Here is a 26,921-nt window from a genome sequence, read left to right as displayed (position 1 = left end):
TCTGTTACACTGTCCTCTCCCAAGCACTTTAGTACAGTCCTCCGCACATTGTAGGTGTTCAGTAAATACAACTGACTGACTGTCTGATTATCTACCCCGGTGCTTAGTAAGGTAAACACTTGCCATATACCGCTATTATTAGTATTATTAACCAAGGCCGATCCCACCCTCTTGCTGGATATCACAGGTGTGATAAGAGAAGCAACGTGGCCTAAGAGAAGCAATGTGGTCTAGGGTGTAAAGCAAAGGCCTGGGAGTCAGAAGGACCTGGTTTTCATTCATTCATTCATTCATTCATTCAACAGTATTTATTGAGCGCTTACTATGTGCAGAGCACTGTACTAAGCGCTTGGAATGTACAATTCGGCAACAGATAGAGACCATCCCTGCCCAATGACGGGCTCACGGTCTAATCGGGGGAGACAGACGGCAAAGGAAAACAGAACAAAACAAAAGCAAGACAACATTATCACGATAAATAGAATCAAGGTGACGTACACCTGATTAATAAAATAAATAGAGTGATAATAGTGGTTTCTCATCCCGGCTCAGCCACTTGTCTTCTGTGTGACCCTGGGCAGGTCACTTCCCTTCTCTGGGCCTCAGTCACCTCATCTGTAAAATGGGGAAACATGAACTATATGAAACATGAACTATGTCCAACTGATTAGCTTGTATTCATTCAATAGTATTTATTGAGCACTTACTATGTGCAGAGCACTGTACTAAGCGCTTGGGATGAACAAGTCGGCAACAGATAGAGACAGTCCCTGCCGTTTGACGGGCTTACAGTCTAATCGGGGGAGACGGACAGATGAGAACAATGGCACTAAACAGCGTCAAGAGGAAGAACACCTCGTAAAAACCGATGGCAACTAAATAGAATCGAGGCGATGTACAATTCATTAACAAAATAAATAGGGTAACGAAAATATATACAGTCGAGCGGACGAGTACAGTGCCGTGGGGATGGGAAGGGAGAGGTGGAGGAGCAGAGGGAAAAGGGGAAAATGAGGCTTTAGCTGCGGAGAGGTAAAGGGGGGATGGCAGAGGGAGTAGAGGGGGAAGAGGAGCTCAGTCTGGGAAGGCCTCTTGGAGGAGGTGATTTTTTAAGTAAGGTTTTGAAGAGGGAAAGAGAATCAGTTTGGCGGAGGTGAGGAGGGAGGGCGTTCCGGGACCGCGGGAGGACGTGACCCGGGGGTCGACGGCGGGATGGGCGAGACCGAGGGACGGCGAGGAGGTGGGCGGCGGAGGAGCGGAGCGTGCGGGGTGGGCGGTAGAAAGAGAGAAGGGAGGAGAGGTAGGAAGGGGCAAGGTGACGGAGAGCCTCGAAGCCTAGAGTGAGGAGTTTTTGTTTGGAGCGGAGGTCGATAGGCAACCACTGGAGTTGTTTAAGAAGGGGAGTGACATGCCCAGATCGTTTCTGCGGGAAGATGAGCCGGGCAGCGGAGTGAAGGATAGACCGGAGCGGGGCGAGAGAGGAGGAAGGGAGGTCAGAGAGAAGGCTGACACAGTAGTCTAGCCGGGATATAACGAGAGGTTGTATCTACCCCAACGCTTAGTACAGTGCCTGGTACACAGAAAGCGCTTAACAAATGTCATTAAAAAAAACCCCTCCCCTTTCCCAGTATCTCAGGGCAAGAAGGCTCCAGGCTGTAAGCTCACTGTGGGCAGGGAATGTGTCAGTTATACTGTTGTATTGAACTCTCCCCAGTGCTTAGTATACAGTGCTCTGCACACAGTAAGCGCTCAATAAATACGACTACCTGACCGACTGCATTCAGACTGTTGTGGCGATCCTGTCCAGGCCTGAAGCACTGAGGAGCTGAGGGGTCTAAGGACTGTCTCCTCTAAACAGAAGAGAAAAGTTATTTTTACTCCTGTGATTTCTGATTTGTTTATCGTTGCCCAATCTCTTTACTTTACCTCTTTCCGCCCTTTCGATTTTGAGTCCCTTCTGGGTCAGGGACTTGGTTCGAATCAATGTCCTTGTATTTCTCACTAAAGCACTTAATAAATGTTGTTATCGATTTATAAAGTTAAAAGGGTCAGACCGAGGAGGCGAGGGGCAGGGAGAGGACAAAAAGGAGAGCGGGGAGGACCAAAGTGGAGATGGCCGGGGAAGAAGAGGTGAGTTCGCAAGAACGGGGGAGCACGTTCTTATTGAGACCGCAAACCACTGTGGGATTGCACACTTCAATCACTCCTCTCCTCACCCTCTTATCACCCTCTCCTGGTTCCCCTTAATTCCTTCGAAGGAAAAGAGGGAAAGAATGGAAAGGACAGAGACAGGAACAGGGAGGAAAATGATGAAAAGAGAGTAGACGGGAGGAGAGGAGTGGGTGAAGAGAGCAAGCGGAGGAATCCTCAGGGCAGAAACATAAATTAATTTAGGAAAGACCTGGATTAATTACTATCCCCGGCCCTGCCGAGCTTCTGGTCCTTCAGGGCTTGTGCCGGCGCCAGAAAGATCAAGATCACCTCACGTTCTAACTCTCCCCACTCGAGCTAAAAGATATCAGGGGCAAAAGTGCAGGGCCCTGGCATTGTGCATCAGCGTATTGAACCGTCACATTATTATTGGATGATGATGACAACAAAGAAGCGGCGTGGCCTAGTGAATAGAGTTTAGGGAGTCAGAGGATGCGGGTTCTAATCCCAGCTCTGCCTCTTTGCTGCGTGACCTTGGGCAAATCCCTACATTTATCCGCACCTTCATCTGAAAATGGGGATTCAGACTATGACCCCTATGTGGGACAGGGACTGTGTCAAACAGGTTTATCTTGTGTCTACCTTAGTGTTTAGTTCAGTGCCTGGCACATAGTAAGCACTTAACAAATACCATTAAAAAATAATGACCATAAATTGCCAACAGAGGTGCCATAGGCAGGAAGAGTTCTACAAAGAAGTCTCATTCATTCAACCGTATTCATTCAATCGTATTTATTGAGCACTACTGTGTGCGGAGCACTGTACTAAGCACTCAAGAGAGAACAATACAACAATAGGCAGATATATTCCCTGCCCACAATGACCTTACAGTCTAGATGTGGAGAATCTCCAAAATGATAATAATACTGATTGGTATTTAAGCGTTTACTATGTGCCAAGCACTGTTCTAAGCACTGGGATAGATTCAGGGCAATCAGGCTGTCCCACGTGGGGCTCACAGTCTCCTTCCCCATTTTAAAGATGAGGTCACTGAGGCACAGAGAAGTTAATGGCTCGCTCAAGGTCACACAGCAGACAAGCAACAGAGCCGGAGTTAGAACCCGCGTCCTCTGATTCCCAGGCCCGGGCTTTTTACTAAGCCATGCTGCTTCTTGTATAAAATGAGGCAGAAGGAGGAGCAAGCTAGGGTAAAGAGAGCTTAATCAGGGAAGGCCTCTTGGAGGAGACGTGACCTTAATAAGGCTTTGGAGATGGAGAGAGGCGGGGGTCCAGCCTATACGGAAGGGGACAGAGTTTCTGGCTAGGAGGAGAAAGTGGTAAAAGGGTCGGCGGCGAGGTGGACGAGATCAGTGAGTAGGTTGGTGTGAGCGGAGTGAAGTGTGATGGCTGGGTTATAGTAGGAAAACCGGAAGGTGCGGTGGGAGGGGGCGAGCTGATCGAATAACTGCTTGGACTATTGCAGTAACAGTTTGGACGGAAAGAAAACAGTTTGGATCTTAGGGATGTTGTGACGGTAGAACCAACAGGATTTGGTGACAGATCCGATACGTGGGATAGGGAAAGTTTCCAGGGAGGGGGGGAGTGGAGGGAGCTTTCCTCGCCGCATCCCGGTCCAGCTATGGAAGGTAGAAACTCCCAGGATAGAGGAGGCAGAGAGGGAATTGGGCTGGTCACTTCACTGGAGGCTTCCCTAAAACAGAGACTCCAGTGGCAACCGCTTGGAGAGGCAGAGAAGCAGCCAGGTGGACGTAGAACATCTGAAACTAGACAAAGACAGGAAACTTGACTGAATTCTCATCTTGGATGGTGCCTGCCGAGGTTTCCAATAGAAAAGCCAAGATGACTTTGCATGGCATCGGTTAACAGCACTTGCCAAGAATATCTAAACTAGGAAGAGCCACTGAAAATTTACATGAGGGTAAAAGAGTCAGGTCACTGGGACTTCAGTATTTTTGAAGGCCAAGCATTCTTAAACCACCTCCCTCCAATAAAAAGAAAAAAAGAAAATTTGAAAGAAAGCACCATGGGAGTCCCACTCCCCATTTGTCTGGGCCGGATGACGTTAGCCAATGAATATTTCAAGAAGGGAACAACTACAGCCTTAAATAAAAACTCAACAGCAAAAGGAACTCTGAGTACAGAAGAGCAGAACAAAACAATTTTCGAATCAAATGGTCACGACAGGAACATACAGCTAGAAAAGTTGGAAAGGACTCATGGAATGTTACAAAGGAAAGTAATGTCCTTTAAAACAAATAATTATTACTACTCTGAATTCCTCCAGTCCCTCCATGACCCGCGGACCCAGTGTTTTTTCTGCATAAGAACAGAACGAAGAGCTGAGAAATTTGGACCTGTGTGCTGAGTTTTGTATCAGACACAGTTCCTGACCTTAAGACGAGCTTGTGGCTTAATGGCGGAGACAGGGCAAATCTAATTTCAAAACTAAAATATCCATACAGAATTAGATATGTACAAATAAGAGAAATATACGAACACGTGACAAAGGAGACTCTATGAACATTTAGTTCCGAGATTTTCCAAGTGTTGAGAATTACTGGACTGAAACAAGTTGGATCTACAAAGGATTGAAAATGCTACCTTGGAAAGTCATTATGGTATCTATTAAGGCTATTATCTATTAGAGAAGCAGCATGGCCTAATGGAAAGAGCAAGGGCCTGGGAGTCAGAGGACCTGGATTCTAATCCCGGTTTTGCCACGTGTCTGCTGAGTGACCACGGGCAAGTCGCTTAAGTCCCCTGCCCCTCCGTTTCCTCATCTGTAAAAATGGGGTTTTAATCCTACTCCTTCCTGCCTCTGTAAGCCCCATGAGGGACAGGGACTGTGTCCAACTTAATAAACTATCTACCCCAGTGCTTAGAACAGTGGATGGCACAAAGTAAGTGCTTAACAAAATACCATTAGAAAAAAAAACAACCCTCAATATGTGCCAAACTACATAGATATGAGATTGTACAAGATGGTAAAATGCTCCATTAAATTGTAATCTCATCCACTAGAGTGTAAAGCTCCTGGAGGACAAATTCTCATGTCTACTAACTATACTATACTCTTCCAAGTGCTTACTATAGTGTTTCTCACACACTAAGCGCTCATAAATACCACTGACAAGATAATCGGGTCAAGCCCCACGAGGTGCTCAGAGAGGGAGGGAGAGATGATGTCTTGATCCCATTTTAAAGATGAAGAGATTGTGGCACAGAGAAGTTAATATGAAACGTTATAAATAGTAATTTTCAGGCTGATTGCTCATTCTCTGACCTGCTCAAGGAATGAACCTTGAATTGTTCACTGGAGGAAGGAGTTAGTTTGGCAAAGAGAAGGAGGGGCAGGTTTTTCAAGGGGAAAAGATGGGGTAAGAATGAGCACGAGGATTAGGTGCTGAGGGTAGAGAGTGGTGAGCAGGTTGGCTTGGAAGAAGTATTGAGGCTAATAGCCCATTTGCACGAGGAAGGGAAGAAGGTTGAATAAAGGGCACTTCTTAAGTCCCTTAGTAGTTCCAATGATATTTCTACTCCAAAAGCTTTGCTGTGGTAGCAAAGATGGATCTTTTCCTTGCCCATTCAATTTTCCACCAGGAAATGGCTTTTAAGAAAATAAAAAGCTTGCCCCAAGCAGACATGATTTACGTTGGGTCTTTTTTGCCTCTTTAAATCTGACCTACGATTTAAGGAGATTTATGAAATGGATGCAGGTTTCTATGGCTCAGGAAACCGGGGAGGGAAGGAGACGCAGTTTCCAGTTTAGGTTGCTCCAAGCAAACCAGAAAACGAGTATGATTCTGTGTCTTCCCTTACAAAGGCACCTGGGAAATTCTCACAAAAGGAGAAACTCATTACTAAAGGATCATTTTCAAGTCTCCATTTGAGCATCTCATTAGAGAGTTCTATGTTTTTTTCCATTTTTTGCTACCTGTGGCCTTCTTCACTAGACGTGGAGATGACATAACTTAATCATCTTTATAACCTAGGCCTAAAATGAGCAAATAGTAGGTTATTTTCAGGTCTAAAAGCTTCAAAAAATACCAGGAAGAAAAAAAAAAGGACACAATGAGTAGGTTACCTCAGGAGGAACAAAGTAAAAGCTGAGATGAGTTGCAGTCGAGTGGATGTGGAGGGGAAGAGCTGATACTGCCCCTTAAAGCAGCCAGTGCTTGGGAGTTTCTGTTTGAGGCAGAGAGGAAAGGGCAACAATTGGAGGTTTTTGAAGAGCAGGAGTTGGGTACGGAACGATGTTTTGGAAAAAGAGTCGGGGCACCGGAATGAAGCATGGACTGGGGAGTCCAGTAAGTGGAACCCGATGCAGTTGTTAAGGTGGGATATGCCAAGTGCCTGGATCAGCGTGATGGCCATTTGGATGGAAATGCTAAGGAGGAAAACCCAGCAGCCTTTGGTGATGGACTGTATATGGAGATTGAAAGAGAGGGAGGAGTCAAGAAAGATGCAATATGGCCAGCTGCGGGGTTAGGGAGGCTGGTGGTATTATCAACAGCGATGCCTCATTTAGAAGGAGGAGAGGATTTGGGAGGGGAGGAGTCGGCAGTGGAACACTGGGCCTGGGAGTCCGAAGGTCAAGGGTTCTAATCCCGGCTCCATCACTTGTCTGCTGGGTGAGCTTGGGCAAATCACTCCACTTCTTTTCATCTCCGTTCCCTCACCTGTAAAATGAGGATTGAGACTGTGTGCCCCATGTGGGACAGGGACTGTGTCCAACCCAATATGCTTGTATCCAACCCGGCGCTTAGTACAGTGCCTGACACATAGTAAGCGCTTAACAAAAACCATAATTATTATAAAGATGTCGTAGAGGCAGGAGGAGGTGTGAGATTACCGAGGAGAGAGGTGAGGGCTAAGTAGATTTGGGTGTCTTGGTGCATAGGGGTACTTATTTATTCAGTTGTATTTATTGAGTGCTTAGTGTGTGGAGAGCAAAGTACTAAGCGCTTGGGAGAGTACAATAGAACAATAAACAGACATAGTCCCTGCCCACAGTGAGTTTACAGTAGTTGAAGCCATGAGAGGGGATGAGTTTTCCATGTTTGTGAGTGTCGGATGAGAAGAAAAAAGGACCCAGAACGGAACCTTGAGGGCTACCCCAACCCCACCTCCTCCAAAAAATAAAAAATAGCAAATTTACTTAAGTTATAGAAGGAATCAAAAATAAGCAAACTTACTCTGATGCCATTAAATGCAGGAATGATTTCCCTACGCTTGACTTCCCAAACTTTAAGTACTAGACCCATGAATGCTACTACTAATAATAACAGTAATAAATGTGGTCTTTGTTAAGTACTTACTATGTGCCAGGCACTGTTCTAAGCACTAGGGTGGGTGTGAGCAAATTGGGTTGGACACAGTCCCTGTCCCACGTGGGGCTCACAGTCTTAATCCCCGTTTTACAGATGAGGTAACTGAGGCACCGAGAAATTAAGCGATTGCCTAAGGTCACACAGCTCATAAATGGCAGAGCTGGGATTAGAAACCAAGTCCTTCTGACTGCCAGGCCCGTCCTTTATCCACTAGGCCATATTGCTTCTCTACCCACTAGATGCACAATTAATATTGAGTCGATTCCAGAAGTTTCTGTACATTGAGAAAAGGAAACTGCTCTACCAAAGCATTGCTCATAGGCAAAAAAAAAAAAAATCCCAAATACAGTCAGCAAAATCTTTGGCAATAGCATCAAATAGCTAGAAATGGAAAGAAAAGATGAAATAGCTATGGGCTTCAAACCAAGGTGACACTTCCTCATATGTCATGCAAAACAGTGAAGTTCCTTTATTATATTTACGCTTACCCTTCCAAAGATTGAAAGATCTCTGAACGGCACCTCGGAACCTCCAGAAGAAAGGTGCTACATAAATCCAAATAAAGTAAAATTGTTACTTCTCAACTCCAGCTGCACATATGTGCTTTTAAAATGAAATAGCACCAATCATTTGTCGAGAAGCTGTAACCCACAAGCTGTTATGGCATCCGTGCCAACTCCCAAAGGAGGCTGGTACTGAACTCTTCAATCTACTTACAGCTCTCTGGCAAACAAGGCATCTCCTTTAGTCTGATATGGCACACTCTCAATTATCTGTGTTAATGAGTAGCTGGGGTGGTTTGGGTAATCCAAAACAGGGGTAATCCCAAATCTGAGCCACACCAAGGCCCCTGAGCCACCCCGAGGCAAGACGGGAGCCGGGTTTGGCTCACCCTCTTGGGATACTGGGCTGGGGAAGACAAACCTCTGATGCAATCCCAGCTGAAGCAGAGGAAAGCTCAGCGGTAGAAGAGGCTGAGACAAGAGGGAAAAGACGTTTTTACCTTCCTGCCCCGCCACCTCCTCAATCTATCGCATTTATCGAGCACTTACTCTGCGCAGGGCACTGGACTATGTGCCAGAGAGAGTACAATAGAGTTAATGGGCTAGACCCTTACCCTCAAGGAGCTTACAGTCTGCGACTGTTTCATCGTATTCTCCCGTGCGCTTAGTACAGTGTTCTGCACACTGAAAGCACTCAATAAATGTGATATTCATTCATTCAATCATATTTATTGAGTGCTTATTGAGTGCTTGGGAGAGTACAATAAAACAAACAGACACATCCCCTGCCCACAGTGAGCTTACAGTCTAGAGGGGGAGGCAGGCATTAGTAAAAATAAATTACAGATACCGACATAAGTGATATACTGGGGGAAAGAGACACTAACATACATTTTGGGTAGGGGGAAGGGGGAAAGCAGCAGAGTTCAAAGATACCAAAGTGAAAACTGGCACCTCTGAAATCCCTTTACCTATAAAACCATAGTTTGAGGTCTCTCACTGGCACCGTTTCATCTCCGAGAAGGCTTACACCATCTTGGTCTGCTTCAAGCTACGATTACAGTCGCTAGATAGTTTTTCTTTCATATTCCTGTCATCTTTCCCATAGGAAGTCATATGCCACCTCTAACCTTTACTTTACATCAGCCTCTTTTGATGGGAACATAGTAGCACCATATTTATGTCCCTCAGCTAGATGCCAAGTAGTGTGGTAACCAAGGTGCCAGCTCCTCAGTGAATCATAACCCTTAGGCAGCTTTGCTTTTGCAAGTTTTCCTCCTCTGATCACTGACTCGGTGTATTTCAAGTTCCCATCACCATGCCTTAATAACAATAACAATTATTAATAATTGTAGCATTTAAGCATTTGCTTTGTGCCAGGCACCATTCTAAGAGCTGGGGCGGATGCAAGCAAATCAGCCCGGCACAGACGCTGTCCCACATGATCCTCACATGTCTTAATCCCCATTTTATCGACAAGGTAACCGGAGCCCGGAGAAGTGAAGTGACTTGCCGAAAGTCACACAGCAGACAGGTGGCAGGGGCAGGATTAGAACCCAAGTCTTTCTGATTCCCAGGCCCGTGTCCTATCCACTAGGCCATGTGCTTCTCAGCATCTTGAGCCGCCACTCTCACCGAGGTGTTTTGTCAGAAGCTCCTTCCCTTCTTCACTCCGCCTTCTACTCCTGTGCCTCTGTTTTCCCTTCCCTCCTCTCGTCCAAGTACCCGTTACTGGCTACAACAACCCTCCAAGAACAGATTGCCCAAGCCGGATCTATTGACATGCCATCATCGATGGTATTTATTGAGCGCTTACTGAGTTCAGGACATTGGACTAAGCACTTGGGAGAGTACCTATGACGGAGTTGGCAGACATGTTTCCTAACCACAACGAACTTGCAGTCTAGAGGGAGAGACAGACATAGATATAAATAATTTATAACATGCGATTTATATGTATGTACCTTAAATGCTGTGGGGTTGAGGGAGGGGCAAATTCCAAATTCCCAAAGATCAACCAATCTAAGGACACAGAAGACTCAGAAGGGAGAGAGGGCCGGGGGAAAGGGCTTAATCGGGGAAGGCCTCTTGGAGATGTTGTGACCGTAAAAAGGCTTGGCAGGTGGGGAGAGTGGTGGTTTGACGAGTATGGATGGGGAAGGAGTTCCAGGTTATGAGGAGGAATTCATATAGTACCTGGGTAGGCAGATGCCTGAGAAAGAATAGAAGAGAAAATGTGAACAGTACAATCTGATGGCTCTTTCACAATCTCCATCCAGCCTCTGCTGGTCTAGGAGACCTCTGGACCTAAAAAAAATAATACTGACTATTGTCTAGCATTGCTTTCATTTAGTCATTTGCCTCACCCCATCCAATTCCCCCCATTTTTTTAAAAAGTATCATTTACAAAGCAAACAAAAATTATCAATAAGCACAGCAGCACTTTTCCATGAAGTGCTTTAGCGAAGAGCACCCTTCTCCTTTGGTGTTTCCAGTTAGACAGCTGTTCTAATAATGAGGATAGCAATATAGGAGTTCTGGAAGGCTGCAATTAGTGTTTGACAAGTACTCTGTGACCCACAATTTAAATGTCTGAGGCATTATAATTCAGCTCCTCTATGAAGCGAGGCATGATACCAAACTCACTGCTGAATGAAGAGATCATCATACTTCAGTTTTGTGTCGAGGGGCTAAATTTTCCTTATCTTCCTCTCCCAAACTTTTGAGTAAGTTATCACACTAATGCCATACAAAGATCCTTAATTATGGTATTTGGTATTTGTTAAGTGCTTACTTTGTGCCAGGCATTATACTAAGCACTGGAGTGGATACAAGCAAAATCAGGTTGGCCACAATCCTTGTCCCTCTTGGGGCTCACAGTCTCAATCCCCATTTTACAAATGAGGGACTGAGGAGAAGTTCAGTGACTTGCCAAAGATCACACAGCAGACGAGTGGCAAATACGGGATTTGAACCCATGACCTTCTGACTCCCAGGCCCGAGCTCTGTCTACTAGGCCATGCAGCAGCAGTAATTCCTTGTCAGTAATTTCTTTAAAAATGAGCTCGAAGAATATCTAGAAATACAATCTCAATCGTATTTTTTGAGCCCTTACTAAGTGCTTGGGAGAGTACATCAGAACAATCTAACAGACACATTCCCTGCCCACAGTGAGCTTACACATAGCAAGTGCTTAACAAATCCCATTTTCAAAAAAGTATCCAGCCATTAGGGTGTCTGAGATTATTTATATTAATGTCTTAATATAATTTATATTTAGACTTTGAGCTCATTGTGGGCAGGGAACGTGTTTACCAACTCTCCTATGCTGTACTCTTCCAACTGCTTAGCACAGTGCTCTGCACACAGTAAGCACTCAATAAAAATAATTGCTTGATTGATTTTTCACTTAACACTATCCGCACTCAATTAAGTGTGCTACCTGAGATTTTTCCATATTGAGGTGCTTACTGTAGTTTGTCGGTCTTCTGCTCATGAAATGAATACTGAAAGAGCTCGATCCTTCCCTTCCTATCGGTGGGATCCCTGAGGGCAGGCCCGAAAGGATCTCTACCCACCCTGGCCCCAAATGGGATCCAGGCCTTGATCTCTGTGATCTGATATCAATTAACTCCCAGCCCTCGGCTTCCCGGGAACACCCCAGGCTCCTCCTTCTTTCCCAATCCTCCACGGGCTCTGGGCTTGTGTTCTCCAGCCCTTCCGGCCTTATCCCTCCCTGAACAAACTCCAGAGGAATTCCCTTCCCTCCAAGCCAGCTCTTCGGGAAGCTCTGACCCCTCGGGGCCTTGGAGAACAGCTACGAGATCACAGGCCATTGAGAGAAAATGAGGGGATATATGTCCTTGGGTGTGCTTAAGAGTGTCCTTCGGAACCATTTTCAGAGTCACAAATCTTCTGATTTTAATGGCACAAATCTACTGCCCCTGGAGGCTCATTAAAAATAATTTGCCTCTACCCTCCTACGCCGGAAATAAAGTGGCTAGGATCTAGGTCTTAACTATCCGCCGGCACACAGTGCCGTAGGGCTCGCTGTGCTGGAGGAAAAGTCAAGGTCTACCTAGGCAGCGTTCGTACAACACAGTACAAGCATTCCTGGAAATCTTCAGGTCATCAAAAAGCCATGTTGTGTCAACCGTTATTTCCATGGCAAATAAGGTATCAGAAGGAAGGTGACTCACATACACTTGAAATGGTATGACTTCTTTTTCCCTGGGTGATATTCAAGAAGGTCAAAAAAAAAATCACCCCAAGTTTGTTTCAAGCAGTCTCTGACATTTCTGACACTTATCCGTAGGTCATTCCCTGAAGTTAGTTTCTGGTGAGTGCATTTTAAAGAGTTGGAATTGGTTCCCTTTGCAATGCTAAGGAACTACTGACAGCAGGGCTGGTCTGTAGGCCTGTCGTTCAGCGCTTAGAACAGTGCCCAGCGCTTAGAACGGTGCCACAATGCTTAGAACAGCGCTTGACACATAGTAAGAGCTTAACAAATACCATTATCATTCTTCTGGGAACAGTAGAGTCACATTGAGATACAGTAAGCTTCTTCTCCACCACCACTGAAATATATAAAACAATTTCCAAAATATCCCATTGTCTTAAATGATTTAGGAATAACTGCATTAAAATGTTAAATAAATTTGCTCTTGCTCAGACTTGTCTGTGTTTTCTTAATTACTTAGCCTATGTTGAATTTTCTAACGAGGCAAATTTCTCAGTGGTGGGAAGGGATGTTCAGAGGAGAGAAGATGATCTGTACTTCTTTTGCACTTCAAAAAAACAACCAAATATTTCAAAGTGTTTGTATTTTTAAAAAATGCACATGACAGGAGGGTATGGGAAAAAAATACGTCTTCCTGTTCCAAACATAAGGATACAGGCTGAGGACTGCCATATTATCAAGTCATGAGGAAGAATAAGCTACTTTGCTGGACATCCCAGAGGGAGAACTGGAATTTCTGGTAATTGAATATGCAGTTAATTCATTTTTCTGAATGTCACAGGGAACAATCACTGTATTCTATGGCAGCCGTCGGCCTTAGGATAGTTAAGGATAACCAACAGCGACTTAAGGAGTAATACGCCTCCAGTGTTACTTCCAATGGGATTTGTTAAAGCGATTCCTATGTGCCAGACACTGAATTAAGCGCTGGGGTAGACAGGAGCTAATCAGATGGGAGCCGGGCCATAGTGGATAGAGCACGGGCCTGGGAGTCAAAAGGTCATGGGTTTTGATTCCTGCTTTGCCACCTGTCTGCTGGGTGACCTTGGGATAGTCACTTCCCTTTAATTATTATCTGGACAGCATCTGCAGAAAGATCGGGAGACTGTGAGGCGTTTTCGAAAACGGAGAAAACGCCACCAGTGCCAAATGGATCAGCTCAGCAGAGCGACAGCCTTTACATCCACACGGTATGGGAAGACGGCCAGCCACATAGGTCTCTTCATCCACCATTCACAGGCATGGAGGGGATTCCATCGTCACAACGGGGGAAATGAAGAAGCATTATCCAAAACAGGGCCGGGCGTTACAAACAGCTGCCGCTGACAGAAAATCAGGGGCAATCTTAATATTATGTTGTCAAATCTTTCTCATAATGCAACTGAATGTCCCAATTTGCGTGAGGCTTTTAAAAAAGATATCGCATTACAGAAGAGGTTTCCGGGGCCAAGGATAAACTCCATTATGTGGAATCTTGGGTTATAAAGGAGTTGATTATAGAAGGTTTTTCCATAGGCAACCAATTTGAAAAGAATGACTGGTCAAACATCTGTTTGTTTCCAGAAACGCACATGCATATAGATAGCAAGGGCATCAGCGGAATATCCCTCAAACAAAAAGGATAAAGTTGTGTAAATATAGCAAAGCAATTCATTTATTTTCCCATACTATTATCGTTGTCATTGCCGTCAGGGTCAGCAAATAGCTTTCCACCCTAAAGGGTAGCTGATTGCCTTTTATTTCAGTGGTCTAACCAAATCCTTGTGTAGCATTGGTATTTTTATTTCCTCCCTTTAAATTTATTCAGCAGCATGTACACACACAAGCTTGACTCCACCTTTAACCCACGCCAGGTCTGAACACCAAGGGAATTTGTGAGGTAAGCGGCAACTCCCTGAATGCAATTTAGAAGCCACAGCCGACAGTTTAAACAGTGGGTGAGCAGAGAAGCGACAGCACAGCTAGCTGCCCAGCTAGGAAAATGAGCACCGGCTTTGCTGTGCAGAATCTAAAATAAATCCATTCTTGGTGGTTTTCGGTGGAACCCGCATTGACGGAAGAACTCAAAATATTATTTTCTGCAGACAGATGTTGGCCCCAGATATCTGGAAATAGGGTCCAGATGGAACTGGATAAATTCAACAATGAGAGGTTCTATTTTTTTTTAATGGCATTTGTTAAGTGCTTACTATATGTCAAGCACTGTTCTAAACCCTGGGGTAGATACAAGTTCATCAGGTCAGATACAGTTCCTGTTCCACATGGGGCTCGCAGTTTAAGTAGGAGGGAGAACAGATACTAAATCCCCATTCTGCAGTTGAGGCAACTGGGGCACAGAGAAATTAAGTGACATCCCCAAGGTCACACAGAAGGCACGTGGTGGAGCCGGGATTAGAATCCAGGTCCTCGGGCTCCCGGGCACGTGCTCTATCCGCTAGGCCAAGCTGGTTACTGGGAAGAAAAAATTAGGGATGTCGAAGGAAAGAGTTAGGGAGGGTAGAAGATGCAAGAAGAGCTTAAATATATGTGCGAATGATGGGTCTACAGTGGGTTGTCAGGAAGAAAAGAATAGGATGCACATTCAAAAGTACATTTCTGGTCAGTAGGCTAATTGTTGAGAAGCGTAAGCGATACACTGCTTCCACAAACGTCTCTGGCGTCACAATCCTAAAGAAATCACCGGGTGGAATGGATTATCAGTCTGCTCCAGGATGGCACTGCTTACGGTTTTATGCTCTTGGGGGCTGTTGGCTTAGGTGGTAGCTGAAGAAGGTAAAAGAAGAAGTGGAGCGGATGTTACTAATTACGATTAAATTATTAGATTCAGAGGCTTTGGCCTCTAGTCTGAAATTCAGGTCGTTTGGCTGTACATGCCCAAACTAGGACCAAAGTCAGACATCCTGTATTTAGAAGGATCTAAGGATGATGTAACTCTATTGTATTATACTCCCCCCAAGTGCTTAATATAGTGCTCTGCACACAGTAAGCGCTCCCTACTTCAACTCTGAGCCCCATGCGGGACAGGGACTGTGTCCAACCTGGTTTTCTTTTATCCACCCCAGCACTCTGTACAGTGTTGGGCACAGAATAAGTACCTCAATACCACAATTAACATTAATCTACCAGTCACAACCGAGGCTGCCACTAACGCAGAGACGACCTGATTTCATCCTGCAGTCATGGGACCCCCTCGTCTCATACCGGCCCCTCCCCGACTTCTGATTCTCTAATGAAAAAACCGGCCTCCGAATGGTTGGTCCCTTTCTTAGCATTTGTTCTCATTCAAACTCTCTTTCCTCCAGATCCATTAACCAGTCAATTTCTCCTATTGGCATCCTTACATTTTTTAAATCATTCTAACCTTGAACAGCCTCTGACTTACTGAAACTTGGCCCAGAGAGATTTTAACATTGGAAAATGGCAGCTTCCTGGCACCCAGATTCCCTTATCCTTGAAATATGGGCAAATAGGGAGCATTGCAGTAATTTCCAGGTTCAAGATCAAATGTACATTTTTTTTTTTAATGGTACTGGTTAAGCACTTACTACGTGTTCTAAGCACAAGGGTACGTACAAGTTAATTAGGTCGGACACCGTCCCTGTCCCACCCGGGGCTCACAGTCTAAGGAGGAGGGAGAATGGATATTTAATCTCCATTTTACAGTTGAAGAAACTGAGGCACAGAGAAGTAAAGTGACTTCCCCAAGGTCACACAGCAAGCAACTGGCAGAGCCGGGAGTAAAATCCAGGTCCTCGGACTCCCAGGCCCATGTTCTTTCCACTAGGCCATAATGTTTTTTTGAGGTGGGACCTCAAGCTCTTCATTCCTCAAACCATAGTCCAGATCTGTTTAGGTCCAGCTGAGTTCCTTTTCTACGGGGCCAGTGAGGTTAACCAGTTAATCAATCAGTGGTATTTACTGAGTGCTTATTATGTGCAGAGCACTGTACTAAGCTCTTAGCCCAGGGCCTGGGACCCTTTTCCCTTTCTCCTGCTTCCTCAATGCCCCTAAATGGAACTAAGCAGGAAAGCAGATGGCAATATACAAATGGACTGTGACTTTTTGTTTAATATATGCAAAAGTGCTACAGGTGTATGTGAGTACTAAAGTACAGAGGTAGCTCGAAAGTGCTTCAGTGATAGTTGAGAGGTAATAACAATAATAATAATAATACAAATTAAAATCCCATCTGTTAAGTGCTTACTGTGGGCCCAACATCATTAAGCACTGGGTTAAACACAAGATGATCAGAACAGACACAGTCTCCGTCCCACATGGGACTTGGGAAAATCATAAAAAGTAATCAGGGAGGGTCTCCTAGAGGTGATGGGATTTCAGAAGGGCTTTGAAAATGGGGAGAGCTATGGTCGGGTAGAGTCAAAGTGGTAGGAAGTTCCAGGAAGGAGAAAAGATGTGAGCAAGGAGGTAGAGATGGGAGAAAAGAGATCGAGTCTTAGTGATTGGATCACCTTGAGCAAAACAAAGAGTGTAAGCTGGGATGTAGTGGAAGAGGAGAGCAGAGAGTAGAGAAAGAACACATGGAGTGCCTTAAAGCCAACAGTCAGGAATTTTTGCATGTTGTAGATTAAAGCCACTTTGGATTACACACCCAGGATTAGTACAGACCACATCATCCAGCTATTTCATAAGGCTGCTCTTGCCTGAATTATCAAGATAATTTAGTCCAAATGGCTTAAATCTTTCTGATTCTTAACCAACTTTCTGCTTCAGTTTGCACACTTGTGAACCTGATCCCAAGACATCTCAAGCCGGATCCCAGTGACAAAGATGAGAGGAGAACTGAGGCTGGCTCACTGATGATTGTAGTAGTTACCCATCACTCCACCTTGGTTTTTAAAATTCCATGAAATTCCTGATAACTGATAAATCAGAGGCTCCTTAGGGAGGCTTAGATCTATTTTCTGGCATCTGCTGAGATCCTGATAAGGTGCAGATAAAATGCCCCACCTGCAATCATGCGGTGTGCCTTCCAAGAATAGTGATATCCAGCTCAGCTTCCTTAGAAGCTTACGGGTTGGTTATTTTGCAGGCACAATTCCCTTTATAGACACCGATAGATCTCCTCCCAGGGACAATCCATGGGGTTTAGGAAAAATATTAGAATCCGATCTTCATAAAGAACCCAAATAAATGGGCTCACTCCTTCGGTGCTGCATGTTGGAATTCATTCCTCAGTGACGTTGGATTCACAGAAAAAGACATATTACCCTTTTCTGGGAGAGTCAATGGGGACCTAAAACATTTCCCATCTTTTTAGCTCTCCATTGACTTCATATGAAATATGATAGTTGTTTCTGTCAAGGGCAGATGAACTTCACCCATTCAACCCAATTAATCAACAGGACTCCGGGAAAATCGGTGAAATTTCCAAGGCTTTAGATTCCCTTCTATGGTCAACTTCAGGGTACTCGTGACTGTCACTAGGCCGGGATTAGGACAGGTTGGAGATGGAGCTCAGGATTCAATCACTGCTTCTCCCTTCTCAATCCCTCCTAAAAATCATAATAATATTTGTGGTATCTCTTAGGCACTTACTATGCGTCGGGCACTGAGCCGAACCGTGGGGTAGATACAGTGCAACCAGATTAGACAAAGTCCCCGTCCAATAAGAGCCTGCCATATGGGACAGAGAATACGCTCAGTTATTTTGAACTCTCCCAAACACTCAGTACAGTGTTCTGCCCAAAGTAAGCACGCAGGAAGCAGAGAAGCAGCTTGGCCTAGTGGATAGAGCACGGGCCTGGGAGTCAGAAGGACACGGGCCTGGGAGTCAGAAGGACCTGGGTTCTAATCATGGCTCGCCACACGTCTGCTGTGTGACCATGGGCAAGTCACTTCACTTCTCTGCGCTTCAGTGACCTCCTCTGTAAAATGGGGATGAAGACTGTGAGCCCCATGTGGGACAGGGACTGAGTCCAACCTGATTACCTTGTATCTAGCCCAGTGGCTTGCATCTACCCCAGTTTAGAACAGTGCCTGGGGCATAGTAAGCGCTTAACAAATACCGTAAAAAAAATGATGGATCAGTGGATGGATCTCACAGTCCAAAGTAAAAGAAGAAAGGCATCTTTTAATCCTCATTTTACAGAGGAAGAAACGGGGGCAGAGAGGTTAAGTGACTTGCCCAAAGTCACACAGCAGGCAAGTGGTGGAGCTGGGATTAGGACCCTGGAGAGATCAGAACTCTTGACTCCTAATCCTCTGCTGTTTTCATTAGAAGCAGCGTGGCTCAGTGGAAAGAGCACGGGCTTTGGAGTCAGGGCTCATGAGTTCGAATCCCAGCTCTGCCACTTGTCGGCTGTGTGACTGTGGGCAAGTCACTTAACTTCTCTGTGCCTCAGTTCCCTCATCTGTAAAATGGGGATTAAGACTGTGAGCCCCCCGTGGGACAACCTGATTCTCCTATGTCTACCCCAGCGCTTAGAACAGTGCTCGGCACATAGTAAGCGCTTAACAAATACCAACATTATTATTATTATTATTAGACCACACTCTTTCTGCCTGAAACGACTTAGAGACAAACATCCCTTCTTCTCTGGACCTGGTTGAGCAACCTCAAAGACCACTGACCAAAACCTAAAATATTCTCTGGATAGTCTAATATCCATTTTCTGGATGTGTCCAACCTGATTAACTTGTATCTACCCCAACATTTAGAACTGTGCTTGACATACAGTAAGTGCTGAACAAATATTACAATCACAATATAGACTTTTCTGGGATGTTCTTATCCTGGTTGCAGTCCATTTCTAGGTGGATAAACACCCAATTCATCAAAGCAACCACCATAATTCAGAGCTTGTCTTGCATCTCTGCAAAAAGGCCATCATCTGAATGGGTTGTGGAGCCCCAGTGACCTCCCAAATCGCAAAAGTAGCTGCGATGTTTTGTTATGTGGCCTCTGGTTACATGACAGATTTTAATTTCCTGAACCGATTTTAAATGTGTTTTGTTTTTTTTTCCTGAAATGTTCACTCTAGTAGTTTGGAACTGCAAAGATGAGATTTCAGAGGCAAAGCTCAGAAATTATCCAGTGATCTAGATCAATACGACCAATCTGAATTATAGCCTATACTGTTTTCCTCAATTTAAAAGTTGTTGGCCTAGAATAGTTGAAGTGCATCAAGTCTCCACTTCCTTTTATCCAAACACTCAGCGAAAATCTATGAGAAGATTTGCTGGGCTACCTGAAACAGATGAAGATTATTAAAAATCTAAAATAATTACAATTGAAGGCGAATGTTCTCCCGAGTGAGAAACTTTATTCCAAAGGAGATCACATTTGTGTATATATTCTTCTAATCCATCTTTCTGGTGACAACCGTACTTTATCTTCACTAGAGCTTTAAAACAACACCAAAAAAAAAAAATACAACTGAAAATAAACGGCTTCATCAAGCCCAAATTATAGTCTCATCTCTTTTTCATGTTCCTGCCACACAGGAAGCGTGGAAGAGAAGGGGGAGGGGGGACTGTTATAAGCCCCAGAAACATCTCCTCGATAGGCCTTGACGGAGGTTCACTGATTCATTCGTTCATTCAATCGTATTTATTGAGCGGTTACTGTGTGCAGAGACCGTACTAAGCGCTCGGAAAGTACAATTCGGCAACAGACAGAGACAATCCCCATCCAACAACGGCCTCCCAGTCTACAAGGGGGAGACAGACAACAAAACAAAACAAATAGGCATCAATAGCATCAGAATAGAAAAATGGAATTATAGATATATACACATCATTAAATAAATAGAATATGGACGAATACACACCGGTGCTGTGGGGCGGAGAGGTGGGTAGAGCAGAGGGAGGGAGAAGGGGTGATGAGGAGGGGAGGAGGAGCAGAAGGAAAGGGGGGCTCAGTCTGGGAAGGCCTCCAGGAGGAGGTGGGCTCTCAGTAGGGCTTTGAAGGGGGGAAGAGAGCCGGTTTGGCGGATGTGAGGAGGGAGGACGTTCCAGGCCAGAGGTGGGACGTGGGCCAGGGGTCGACGGCGGGACAGGCGAGGTGGAGGCCCGGCGAGGAGGTGAGCGGCGGCAGAGGAGCAGAATGGGCGGGCTGGGCTGGAGAAGGAGAGAAGGGAGGGGAAGGAGGAGAGGGCACAGCGATGGAGAGCGAGGTCTGAAAAATGGTACCATCCAGTCTTCTAGCAGCATAAGGTCCCAGGGCAGATTCTTTGTCAGATGGAGCTCCATTAGCAGGGTAGGCAGCAGCTGGCTTGGCAATCTACTTGTCCACTGGGTAACCTTGAGGAAGTCCCTGAACGTCTCTGGGGCTCAGTATCCTCTTCTGTAATACGGGCACTAAATCCTACTCCCTGTTACTTTTTTCTTTCAACGGTATTCGTTAAGCTCTTACTTTGTGCCAGGCACTATGCTAAGAGCTGCGGTAGGTACAAGTTAATCGGGTTGGACGCAGTCCAAGTCGGTCGATAGTATTTATTGAGCGCTTACTGTGGGCAAAGCAATGTACTTAGCGCTTGGGAGTGGACAATACCACAATAAACAGACCCATTCCGGGCCCACGACGAGGTGAATGTGGGGGTCTCCAGGAGGTGCCTAAATATCCTAACCGCACGCTCCATCTGGCCGTGGGATCTATTGAACGTGGCCCAAGGAAACGCTCACCTTCTCACTGTGCCTCCATCTCCCCCATCTCACCGCCGACCTCTAGCCCACCTCCCGTCTCTGGCCTGAAATGCCCTCCCTCCTCAAATCTCACAATGACTCTCCCCACCCTCAAAGCCCCACGGAAGGTCCATCTCCTCCAAGAGGCCCTCCCAGATCGAGCCCCCCCTTTCCTCTTCTCCCACTCCCCTCTGCTCCACCCTTGCTCCCCCGTTCCTCCCCCCGCCCTGCTCCACAGCACTCGCATACACGTCTGTAATTTAATGATTTGTATTGCTGTCCGTCTCCCCTCCTCCTCCCCCGACGCCTCCATGGAGCTCACAGTCTTAACTCCCATTTTACCGATAACTGAGACACAGAGCAGTGTAGTGACTTGGCCAAGGTCACCCAGCCGACGCGTGGGGAAGCTGGGATTCGAATCCAGTTTTCTGACCCCCAGCCCTGTGCTCTAGCCACCTGGCACACTGCTTCTCTTTTCCTACTTAGACTGTGAGCCTCGCGTGGGCCACAGACCGTATCCAATCTGATTATCTTGTATCAACCCCAGCACTCAGCACAGTGCTTGGTACAAAGTAAGCACTTTAATACCAAAAAGACAGAAAAACGCCCTCTTTTCCAAGGCTGTTAAATCTGATAGTCCAACAGAATGTCAGGCTCCACCCTGCGACTCCTGAGGGTCGTACTGGTACCTCAGAATCAATCTATTGTATTTACTGAGCGCTTACTGTGTGCAGAGCACCATACTAAGCGCTTGGGTGAGTACAACGTAACAACCTTGGAATTCACGTTTAGAAGTGAATGTTCATAGAGTCTAACATCCTAGAACTGCAAGGGACGCTGAGAAAGCACAAAGACCGGCCTGGATACCAGCAAAGGACTAAACGATTCAAGACAGATTGTAAAAAAAACAACCACCAAAAAAATCCATGAAGTTCCCAAGCACTTAGTAGATGCTCTGCATCCAGAAGACACCCAAAAATATGTCTGTTGACAAATGAAAATCTAGGCTTAGTGGGAAGAGCACGGGGCTTGGGAGTCAGAGGTTGCGGGTTCTAATCCCGGCTCCCCCACTCATCTGTTGTGTGAGCTTGGGCTTAACTTCTCTTCTCTGTGTTAAATTCACTTAACTTCTCGGTGCCTCAATCACCTCATCTATAAAATGGAGATTAAAAGTGTAAGCCCCACGAGGGACAACCTGCTTACCCTGTATCTACCCCAGTACTTAGAACAGTGCCCGGCACATAGTAAGCGCTTAACAAATACCACAATTGTTATTATTATCCATGCCAGATCCTTTGAAATAGTTTTAAAAAAATACTGCACAGATCGATATTCTTTGAGGCTTAATGAATGACTGAAGAAACCAATGACATCATGATCATAAAGAGTTTTAGCACTTGCTTTTACAGATTCTACAAAATCCATGATATCCAGAAGAGCAACTGTCACTTGAATCATAATATTCCGTTTGTAATTTCCCAAATATTGGCATCTTCTGGTTAATTCCTTCCCCACCTACCTTTCTGAAACCCACCCACCCCTCTTCTTCCTACTTCTCTGTTTCTCACCCACTCCCTTCCCTGACTCCCATACCCTTTCCACTCCCACTGTCTTCCACTCAGCCACTCTATTTCACCTTCCCTTCCTCGCATAACAACGGAAGAAATCAATCGATCAATGGAACCTCCCGATATTTTCAATCCACTCAAATTCCTGTGATGAGGAATTCCAAGTTGACTCTCCCCGCTGGGTGAACAAGAATTCCTTTCTGGTTTTTGATTTAAAGCCACTCCCTTCATCCTGCTCCTTCAACCTGGTGACGTGATATTTGGGAACAAGAACAATTCCACGATTGTCCCGTCCACATACTTCATGGAGTCCATTCTCGGTCTTTACCATTCCGGGTTGAAGGACCCTACCTTTCGCAGTTTATTATCTTATGGAATCCCAATCCCAAGATGCTCACAGACAGCTAATATCATGCAATTTCCCATTCACGTTACTAATGACTTTCTAGTAGCTTGGAATATAGCAGTCAATCAATCAGTCGTATTTATTGAACACTTCCTATGTTTAGAGCACTGTACTACAAGCTTGTATGATATAAGGGAATTAGCAGACATGTTCCCGGACCATAACAAGTTTACAGTCTGGAGGGCAAGCTTACAGTCTAGAGGACTTTAAACAAAGAGAGTCCTTGGACTTCTGATTCTAGACTGTGAGCCCGTTTCTGGACTGTGAGCCCGCTGTGGGCAGGGACTGTCTCTATTTGTTGCTGAACTGTGCTTTCCAAGCGCTTGGTACAGTGCTCTGCACACAGTGAGCGTTCAATAAATACGACTGGATGAATGAATTCCTGATTCTCTGAACAGCAGCCAAAAAAGGGTACATTTTCTAAAGGACAGCCTCAACCCACACTAAGATGTAAGGTATCATTCCTAGGCTCAATTCAACTGAGCCTATGCATCAACTGCCTTTCGTGAGCAACTAGTAAGCGCAGAGCACTGTACGTAGCGCACGGCAGGGTACGACAGAACTAGCAGACGGGATTCTTGCCCCTCAAGAGTTTACAGTCTAGCAGGGGAAACAGACACTGAAATCAATCACCACAGAAAGAAGGAACAGGGGAGCAGTCAGTCGTACCGACTGAGCGCTTACTGTGCGCAGAGCACTGTAGTAAACGGTTGGGAGAGGATGATACGGCAGAGTTGGTCGACACGTACCCTGCCCGCAACAGTGTACGAGGTAGTGCTTAAGCAATGGGGTGAGGGATGTAAGTTCTCGGGGAAGTTGTGGTTCCTCAAGCGTTTTTAGGTGGGGTTCAAATGGCAGTCGAGGGGTGGATAAAGCGGAGAGATCAAAGTTTAATCCGAGGAAGCCCTCTTGGAGGGGAGGGATTTCAGAAGGGCTCAATTCTCCCTCATCAGCTCAACCTGGTTGCTGAAGGTGTCACGCACGAGTCACCGCCACCTTCCAATTCCGGACACCTTTACTCCCAATCCCAATACGTTCATTTAAATGTCCTCCAAAATGTGAGGGCATCGGAATCGACACACTCGGTCTGTGCATTTGAGGGAGCCAACTCCGGTCTTTTACAACCTCTTAAATAGACCCTAAAGGTATCCATGTCTTTAATAGGATAACTCTATCTCCATAACTCATTTCGTATCTGAGAAGCGGACAAGAGAAATCTCGTTCGGCCTTGCCTCCTTCCTACAGATATTTTGGGGACTGTACCGATCTTCTCTCGGAGAGTAAATCAGATGTAATCGTTCACTCGGGTCACGGCTCTAACTGGAGCTCGGTATTTTTTTTGACCAGTATCATGCAGTCACCTAATAGCCGTGACGTAGAAAAATCTCCCCGTCAATCCTCGTCGTTATCATTTCTGAGTCTAGTGGCGTTCATTTTCTTACGACAAATAATGTCTACTCCAGGCAAACCGTTTCTGCCTTCTCCGCCAGCCTATCGTCTACACGTTTATACAATGCCACCAGGCTGGATCTCTCTTTCTACCCCCTCTCTCTCCACATACGTCTATGGAGAGGGACAGACGGTGTATCTATATCTATAGGTAGATAGACTGTATGGATAGCATATAGCTTGTGGTAGATGGAATGCATAGATAGTCATATCTATAGGTAGATAGAATAGGCGGATAGGATATAGCTATAGGTAGACAGAATATATGGTTAGTACCTAACTACAGATGGAATAGGTGGATAGCATATAGCTAGAGGTGGATAGGATATGTGGACGGTATATACGGTAGCGTACATATAAACACACGCACATACGAGTATATATACACATCCACTGTACAGGCTATCATAATTCCTTCACGCTTGTCCTTTAAAGGAGGTTTGAGGAAATCGCGCTCAGCCGAAAGGACTGCCTCTAACTGGGAAAACAAAAAGAGAGGGCTGCGGACAGGCGACGGCTTCGCGCCGATTCCTATCGCCATCAGTATTTCCCGATGCAGCTGGTCATTAATCTCTGTCAGCATCAGGGGTGGAAGAGGAAAGGGGGGAGAGGGACAGAGGAAAGGGCCGGGGATGTGGGTTTCTGTGGTTGTCGCTGTTGCTGGGTTTTGGGGGAGCAGATACCTTCGGGGGTTGGCCTGGAGAAATATTTCCCGTGAAAGCACTGCCACCTCCGGGGAGGCCTCCAGGCAGTCTCGGCCGTGCCTAAACCCGGGCCCGGCTGACCTCCGGAACTCGCCCTGGAGCCCGGGCCGGTCCTTCGGCCGACACCTCCCGGGATCCCTCGGGTGGCAGATCCCCCCCACCCCCCGAACCCCTTCTTCCCCGGCCTGCACGTTTCCCTCTTGGGGAATATCGGGGGCTACTGTCCCGGCCTAGGTGGCAAGGGAACCCTGGAAGGCTCGGACCCTCGCCCTCCCCTCGCTCTCAGCGCCCCGGGCCCCCCGCGAACCCGGGGGGCGGGTGACAGGAGGGTAGGGGTTGAGGTCCGAAAGCCCCTCCGGCCCGTAGAGAGGAGAAGGAGGGCCACCTCCGTCCCGCCGCATCCCTGACCACCCCCGGGGAGTGACCATCAACCCAAATGTCCCCAGCCCAGTGGCTCCATCCCCCGCTACCCACGACTGTGCCCCGCAAGCTCCACCCGGGGGGCGATTCCCCCACCCAGGGGGAAAAGCTTTGGGGCGGGGAAGGGGGTGGGAGCGGTCAGCGCCGGCGGACCCCGGTGGGCGTACAGCCTTCCCAAACCAAAAAAAACTTTTTTTTCCCTCTCCCCTCCCTTAAATGCCTGTCAAGGCGTGGTAACCCCGCGGGCCGAGAGGTGACCCCCCCCACCCCTCTTCGGCCGGTCCTGGGTCCGGGCACCTACGGGAGGGGGTCCCCCAAGGGGGATGCCGGTTTGGGGGGGGGTCATGGGCCGGGAGGGTCCCCGGGGACCTGTGGACCGGGGGGGGGGGGTCTACGGGGGGATGTGGGCCGGGGGGGGGGGTCCCCCGGGGAGGCTAAGGGCTGGGGGGTCCTCAGGGGGATAGGGGTTTGGGAGGGCCATGAGCGGGGGGGGTCTTCAGGAGGTTCGCGGGAGGGTCCCCCCCGGGGGGAGGCAGGTTGGGAGGTACATGGCCCTGGGGGTCACCAGGGGGATACTGTTTTGGGGGTCCTCAGGGGTCTACAGGCGGGGAGGGGGTCCCCGGGGGTATACGGGTTTGGGGGGGTGTCCGTGGCCAGCAGGATCTCCGGGGGGCTTCGGGTGGGGGGGGGGGGTCCCTCGGGCCTGGGGATCCCCAGGAGGATACAGTTTGGGGGAGGTCCCCAGGGGGTCTACAGGCCGGGGGGGAGGGGGGTCCCCAGGGCGATCCGGGTTTGGGGGTCCACGGGCAGGGGGATCTCCGGGGGGCTTGGGGCGGGGGGGGGGGTCCCCCCAGGAGAGACGCATCAGGCGGGGGGCGGGGGGTCCCCGGGGGGCAGGAGGGCGGCGGTGGGCGCGTCGGGCGCCCACCGGGCGGCAAGCCCCGCTCACCTCGGTGTCGTAGAGCCTGAGGTCGAGGGAGTAGGGGTGCAGCAAGGACTGGTCTCGGATCTGCTCGAGGGCCAGCTCCACGGCCGGCAGGACGCCGCGCCCCACGCTGCCCTTGGCCGCATCCTTGGTGAGGGGCATGAGGCCCAGGATGGAGAGCGGCGGCCCCCCGGGGGACCCCCGGGACAGGCCCCGGGCCCAGCCCGACGCCGGCAGCAGCAGCTGCAGCAGCAGCAGGGCCGGGCTGGCCGACGACGACGAGCCGGACGACGAGCCGGACGACGAACCGGACGCCGCCGCGGGGCCGCCGCGGGGCCGGACGCGCCTCGGGCCCGGGCCCATGCCGCCGGCGGGGGGACGGGAGCCCCGCCTCCGCCCGGGGCGTCCCGCAAGTAGCCCGAGGACCGGCTCCGGCGAGGGGAGGCGTCGCGCAAGGAGCCCGAGGAGCGGCTCCCCGGGGGGGCGGGGGGGCGTCGCGCAAGGAGCCCGCGGGAGGGCGGGACCGGAGGACGTCCTAGAAGCCGTCCGAGGACCGGGTCC

The 26,921-nt window shown here is 47.6% G+C and overlaps 1 protein-coding gene across 1 annotated transcript in view; it reads right to left on the bottom strand.

The window, feature by feature from the left end:
- Nucleotides 1-26,723, bottom strand: part of GABBR2 (gamma-aminobutyric acid type B receptor subunit 2) — a 211,613-nt gene extending 184,890 nt beyond the window's left edge. The window contains 1 exon segment of the mRNA XM_029053600.2: nt 26,385-26,723. Within this exon segment, the coding sequence (XP_028909433.1) occupies nt 26,385-26,723 (339 nt within the window).
- Between the last annotated feature and the right edge of the window lie 198 nt (nt 26,724-26,921).

Source organism: Ornithorhynchus anatinus, chromosome X3, assembly GCF_004115215.2.
Source record: "Ornithorhynchus anatinus isolate Pmale09 chromosome X3, mOrnAna1.pri.v4, whole genome shotgun sequence".
Lineage (NCBI taxonomy): Eukaryota > Metazoa > Chordata > Mammalia > Monotremata > Ornithorhynchidae > Ornithorhynchus > Ornithorhynchus anatinus.
This window is presented reverse-complemented; position numbering and strand designations above follow the sequence as displayed.